The following is a 7,113-nucleotide window of genomic DNA, read 5'->3' as shown; positions in this document are numbered from 1 at the left end:
GCCTAAGCCAGCAGGTTGTTATCTCCCGAGGGGTCCCAGACTGCGAGAGGGCACAGGCCGGGCTGAGGGACCCCCTCTCCCCCCCCCCCCCCCCCCGCAGTGCACAAATTTTTGTGCACCGGGCCTCTAGTTTAAATATATAAAATAAATATCAAAAATATACATCTTTGTTTTACTATGGTTGCAAATATCAAAAAATTTCTAAATGTGACATGGCACCAGAGTTAAGTTAGGGTTTTTCAAAATGCTAATATGCCGAGCTCAAAAGGTTCGCCATCACTGATTTAACTATTGAACAATCCCATCCTTAACCAGTCAAGCCACCCACAGAGAGCTTATGTCAATAACTAATACAAAGATCGGTTGCAAAACAACTCCCTTCCAAAGGGAGTTGTCTAACTACTTCTTAAGGAAAATTTTTCTTTTGTTAGATAGGGAATGCTGACTCTCTGTCCATGGACATTCCAAATCCAAACATTATCTGAGTCTCAGTTACATTCCTGATTACTGTTCCTAATTTGGTATTTCAAACTTTTCTAAAATGTTAACACAAAAGGAATAGAACTTGCCTACCATCACCATAGATGCTCTTAGAAGTCCCTGCTGCCACCCTACGACTCCCAGGATAACTTACCTGTACCACCACTCTGCTCTGTGCCCTGTCTCCCTGCGCTGCATTGATAGTGACGGCAGATGCTCTCTGGGCACTCCCAGCATTTCAGTGATCGGTATGTTGTTGTTTTCTTTTGAGAGGAGAGTGAGGACTGCTAAGCTTAGTAAAACCCGAGAAAGACACCTTCCTGCCTATATTGGTACTACTTTATTTCCTGTTACAACATTAACCTTCCCTCCCTCTGCTTTTGCTGCTTAATAGTCTCATGGCCTCTTGAGCTACACTTTCACATCGTTTTGCTTGAACTATGGTTTCAGTGGTAGGAGCCCTCTGGCTTCCCTCCCCGTAGCAGAAGCCACGAGGAAAGCAGGTGGTAATCTCAGAAATGGCACAGTGTCTCAGACAAACGTGTCTGAGGCCCCCACTTGAGTTATCAAGATTCTTCTGGTGCCTGATGTTTGATTATTTCAACACACATTTATTGGATACTATTGATATTCAAAGATGTCGTTCTTAGAGTGGGCAAATATGATTTAAAATCGCAACCACTGACAGCCAGCAACTTAGAATCTAAAAAAAATATATATAAAACAAGTTCCTTCAGAACCATGATGCAGGGCAGGACAGCATAAAAATAATGGGCTCCTGTTGTTAGACCCCACAGTAATGATACATGTGCTTTCTATCATAACCTTCTTCACATGGAACTTCTGAAGCACTCAGAATGATAAAGATCCGTTTCCAATCATTCCTACAAACAGTGCATGAGAAATTAAGATTTTATTATGATTGCTGGTTGCTTAATCATGAATTCAAAACCCTGGACTTCAGAAATGAAGGAGCCTGATGTAACAATTGGTCATCTTATTTTTGCCTCCCCCTTGTTCTTGTGGAAAAACCAAGTCATCTTCTGGTAAGGTGCAGGAGGTACTTTTTATGACAAAATAAGACTTCTTAAGTTGTCCAATGTCACATGGACAAAGTGTGAAATCTTGGAATTGAAATTCAGGCTCTGAACTGCCCCTGACAATGGATGTTGGGTCCAAGTTCCTCTGTTATAGACTTGATTTCTTTGGACGCCAGGAATTGGAAAAAGACATGAGCAGGCATAGGGAGACGGGTCATGCTTTATTGCAAACAAAGCAAACAACTGCCTGGTCAGTGGCACCTTATGTACTCACTCAAACAAAAGAGGCCTCCTGCCAGTTGGTGACACTTGTGCTACATTAACATAAGTCAGTTATATAAGGGTGCGGCTGCACAGTATGTATAGTGATACTGCCGAGCCATTGCCTTTTCACGTGCGCGTGGCAAATGGGCCTTTACCATCCAGTGTTCTCTGGCCAGAGTCCCCACAACGGGTATTACTGGACAGGGAAATGTTACCAGGACCTGTACAAAGAGGAATGTGTGCTGTCTCCTACAACAATGTTTAAAACTGGAATATAAGAAACTGTCTCCAAAAGCATCAGGTATGTGCAAAAACAATTTGTTAAATAACATAGGGAAGACTATACAGGACAGTTCCAGACTGCTCACAGGCATGTGGTGTGTAAAATGAAGGTAAGTTTCTAGAAAGATCTGTGTAGATCCAAAGCATGAGATTCTGCAGGGGAGGCTCCTTTAGTCCATGGATTGGCAAAATTTATTTTCATCTTCTGTGCATGGCTGACTGAAGTAAAGCGTGTCACTCCTCTTCAGGAAATAAATTCCCTCCACCCTCAAAGAATCACGTTTCCATGTGCCCTCAGGGGTTCTCAGGGCTATTCTTATAAATGCGATAGAGCATTTGTCCCATTTTCATAAATAGGGCATGAAGAATGAAGAGTTTAGAAGTCCCTCTCAAACATGTAGGAAATCTGTTGTCAGGATATTCTTAAATCGTATAAAACATTTGGGAAGCCTGCGATCTTGATAATGTTTCCAAGAGGCAGCAACTCTGAAGGAAGATGTTCACCATCAGTGACCCACACAGCTTTTCCTTTTGAGACAATCTGGAGACACGATCTTCTGGGTTGGCATTCCACTCAAGTCACCAAGTTTCTGCAATCTCAGAGAGAACCCGCAGCAGCTCAGCAAACGTAGGGCGGCCTTTAGGTTTCTGGAAAAGGGAAGCAGAGATGGTCAGCTCAGACACCAGTTCCGGAACTTGCCAGCATGAACCTGGATCCAGGCTGGTTCTCCACAAACGGAAGAGAAAGACACCTCGGCTGTCCCACGGGGCGTGATTGGCAGTGGCGTGAGGTAGGATGTGAAAATGTAAGATAGAGGGCATTGCAAAGATAAAATGGCTAGAGCTGCAAACACTAGCCACATGTGGCTATGTAAATTTCAACTAATTCAATTAAGTACATTTTGAAACTCAGTTTTCAGTCACACCAGCCACTTTGCAAGTCTTCATGGCCAGGCATGGCCACCATGTTGGATAGCACAGACACAGCACATTTCTGTCATCACAGAAGGTTCTGTTGGCCAGCACTGCCCGGGATCGACTTGGATAATTTGATATGCATGAGGTAAGGGAAGAGCAGGGAAAGAGGGGGCACCTAGAGTACTAGGCTCCCACACGCAGTCCCAGTTATTTACTACACCTGATCCCCTGTAGAAAGAAGGATTTCAATCACAAAGCAAAAGACATGTTTTCATAAGGGACTTGGCAGGTCCTGGAGCACAAGCTGTGCTTTCCTAAGGCTCAGTTAGCAAAGTCCCTGGCCACGGGCCAAGGACTGGAGCATTTTCCTATGTCCCCGTGGGCTGTGGTTTACCTTTGACTCCATGAGGAAGAGGAGATGATCCTGTTGGCAAATGGAACTACTCATGGGTAGCCCACATTCTCACCAAGGCATAGGCGGCAGGGTTAGACAGACACCCTTAGAGGCTTTTGAACAATAAAAAAGAGCAAAGGAAGATGTGAGCTCATGTGAGAATCCTCCTTGAAATTCCAAGAATACATGGTGAAGGTTTGTAGGGGCTGAAGTTCCACAGTCACTAGAGACTATGAAACGTGTGTATCAATGCTATTATTATCATGTTGGATCTAAGAGGCGCCTAAGCCCTTGGGGCAAAAGTTGTAGGCAAAATCAACTTTGCAAACAAGTACATCAACATAACCAAAACACTGCTTTAATCCATGTTCCAACTGTTATTTGAGACTGATGTCACTTACTTCCCCCTTCTTTGTCTCCTCCCCACAAAAATATAAAATTTCAATAGGTATTTTATTGTATGTATATGTATACATACATATGCTATATAATAAAAGCCTAATATGCTAAGTGTCTGGTCATCCGGTTGTCTGGCCGTCCATTCAACCAATCAAAGCGTAATATGCTAATGATATGCTAAGGCTGCTCAACTGCTCGCTATGATGTGCACTGACCACCAGGAGGAAGATGCTCCAACAGGTAGATGAGCTTGCTGCTGGGGTCTAGCTGATCGGGACTGAGCGAGATGGGCCAGACATGCCCTGGAGCCCTTTCATGGTCCCTCCCTGGCTGGCCAACCTCCCATGTTCCTCCCCAGGCCAATCGTACATCGGCGGGGTCCCTCGGCCTGGCCTGCAGCCTCTCACAATCCAGGACCCCTAGGGGGATGTCAGAGAGCCGGTTTCAGCCCGATCCCACAGGCCAGGCCAAAGGACCCCACTGGTGCACGAATTCATGCACTGAGCCTCTAGTACAATATATAATTCCTGAGCTATTTGCAGTGTTAATGCAAAGATGTTCTTAAGACAGCTGTTTGCTACTAAAAGCCTGCAAGATTCTTAGCAGATCAGTTAGTCATATGTAAAATATTTTCATACACCAGGTATCTTTATAAAATTAATACTTCGCTGGGTGTGAACAACCACATCATTCTTGAAATATTGAATTTTTCAGTGTTTGTGGACTGGAGATCAAGTGGTTTCTTTTTCAGCCAGGAGGAAATTCCTCACCCAGCTGTGGTTTTTCTGGGCTGAAACTGTCAGCTGGAAAGAGAGGAGCTGTCAAAAATCACTGGGGAGTCTGATGTGACAGGAGGGGTGTATTGAATCAATGCCCAGAAAAGACAGTAGTGAGACATAAACCCCTCTGGCTTTATTTTTAAGCTTGGCATTTCATGAAAAAGAGAAATTGGGCTCCCTAAAGATCATTTCCTGAGAAGTTCCTGGCACCCTTTCTGCCTTCATTCTGTTCTGGTTTAATCTCTCTATCAAGAATCCTGAGTGCACCAAGAGAGATGAAACCCACTATGTTTAGCCTTGGAAAAGCAAGACAAATTAGTAGAGCGAAGTAAGTAAAAACACCATCCTTTTCTCCCAATGTGTAAGTTTAACAAACCTGATTCTACCTTCAGTTCCCACCCACCAGTTCCTAAAAGGTGTAAACCAGCTAATCACTGAGGCTTTACTAGCAAGAGTTTCTGCAGGAACCAATCGCAGAAAGATAAGACTTGGAAAATATCCTGAATTCCTCAGATGAAAGGCCATTGTTAAAAACAGAATAGATTAATGACTTTGCAGTGGGAGTTTCAGAGAGAAATAGTGCTTCTGGCTCTCAGGGGTCATTACCAAGGAACAGACACCTTTTCCTGCCATGATGGGGTCCTGCGGTGAGGTATGTGACACATGGGTCTGCTCTCAGATGCTGGGGCTGCCAACCTTCACGGAAAAGTGAGGGACACTCACCTCATGCCAGCAGTGGTACATGACTTCATAGATGGACATTGGTGCCAGGCGAGGGCGGTACAGCCTGAAGCCTTTAGAAATGGCTTCCACAACTTGCAAATTTGACTTATTTTCAAAAGGCATTCTCCCTTCTGTAAAAACTTCCCACATCAAAACGCCTGCAAAGATAATGCACAAAAACCAGAGGGCAGAGAGAAATGGTTACTTAGAACTGAAAGAACTGCCTCAAACTATACGGCATTATCCTCCTCTTCCAGTCTTTGCATCATAATCACCCGGAATGAGAGCGGGTCCATCTAGGGATTGTGTGCATCTTAGTTTTAGGACAGGCCTGTAATCTGAGAATGTTCCCGTTGGAAACGATGCCTTTCCTTCCCCATTGGCCTTGTCTACCTCCCTCTTGGAAGAAATTGCTGCCAGCAATTTCTTTATAAGTATTCTCATGTCCCCACCTTGAAATCAATAAACCTTTTTGCCATTGCACAGAAAACAACAAAATTGACTGAGGCTATGCTGCCTGCTAAGACCAAGAGCTGACCAGCTAGCAGATGGCTTGCATCCCCCTCCAACATGGAAGTTAGACTGCTGGGTTGAGCCAAAGACTACCTAGCAAGGGCTCTGCACATAAACAGGTGTTGATTGATGAATTGATTGATTCATGAAACTTCTTCGAGTCTCCCAATTTGAGTTTATTTAATAATTCACTTATTCTACAAATTTGTATTAGGTATTAAGAGGCCAGGCCTATGCTAGAGCCAGAGGGTTCTTAAGAATGACACCAGTCCAGGTGTTCAAGAACCGCACTTGTCCAAGGAGGCTGGAGAGAGACAAGTGGGCAGGTAAAACTCCAGGAGTTCTCATTGTTCTGCAGCCACTTAATGAGGCCCTTGGGTTGCTATCCATTTGTCTCAGAACGTAACTCTCCAGTAGAGCTTAAAATGTCACCTGCCAAGGCTGTCACGTGTCAGTGGAAAGGTAATGAGATCAATGACACAAGTTTAACCTTATTGTGACAATAAAATTCACACCCTGCTGAGGATATAGCTGTCCCTCCAAACCCAAGAAGCCATCCAGGAAAGTCTGGGTGAAAGAGAGTAGATAAGCACACATTTGTTGCCACTCTTTGAAAATCATTTAGAAGAACAGACTCCATTGGGCATGGGTCTACAGTGCCTCTTTCTCAGTGAAGAACATTACCCAATATAAGTATCGATTGACAGATCCCAAGGAGGCCCATGTCTAAATTCTACAAAATTTGACGGTAATGAAGGAACTTAGGGGATGTTGCTTAGCCGTTAGACAATGAAGTTTATTAATAGCATTCGAAAGTCAATGACCCCATAAGATCAGTTTTCCGTACAAGTCTCTGTGGTATGGCCATGTCGGCTGAGTTTGTTTCCCAGATCAGAAGACTCGATACCCTCTTATGGTTTCACAGCAAGTGCTCAGTGGGAAAGGAAAAGATCCAATAGGCAGACTTACGTCAGAAGGTGAAGGACACCAGTTGCCGAAGACAGCCTGGGTGTGTTCAGAACACTTAAGACAGAAAGCACTGTTTTCCGACGCTGCATGCCATTACGAAATCAAAATTTTAAGAGACTGGCCTATTTTATGACATAAAGCTCCATTAAAAGAACATTAAATTCACTCACCAAATGACCAGACATCAGATTTGCTGCTGTACTTGTTGAAATGGAAAACTTCCGGAGGGGACCACTTGACTGGGAACTTGGCTCCAGAAGAACTGATGTATTCATCATCCAAAACGTACCTAAGGCCATCAGATTGCAAAGCACATTGTGTTTCCTGTTACCTCCAAATTCTGTTTACTTCA

The 7,113-nt window shown here is 44.0% G+C and overlaps 1 protein-coding gene across 1 annotated transcript in view; it reads right to left on the bottom strand.

The window, feature by feature from the left end:
• Positions 1 to 1,379: 1,379 nt before the first annotated feature.
• The window catches only part of TXK (TXK tyrosine kinase), a 62,737-nt gene continuing 57,003 nt past the window's right edge, over positions 1,380 to 7,113 (bottom strand). Inside the window, exons 13-15 of the mRNA XM_081099347.1 lie at positions 6,932 to 7,050; positions 5,280 to 5,437; positions 1,380 to 2,714 (exon numbers count right to left, since the gene is read on the bottom strand). Coding sequence (XP_080955473.1) covers positions 2,646 to 2,714; positions 5,280 to 5,437; positions 6,932 to 7,050 — 346 coding nt within the window. The 3' untranslated portion in view covers positions 1,380 to 2,645. The remainder of the gene's footprint in view (positions 2,715 to 5,279; positions 5,438 to 6,931; positions 7,051 to 7,113) is intronic.

The sequence above is a fragment of the Myotis nattereri genome (assembly GCF_964212035.1).
Source record: "Myotis nattereri genome assembly, chromosome: 1".
Lineage (NCBI taxonomy): Eukaryota > Metazoa > Chordata > Mammalia > Chiroptera > Vespertilionidae > Myotis > Myotis nattereri.
This window is presented reverse-complemented; position numbering and strand designations above follow the sequence as displayed.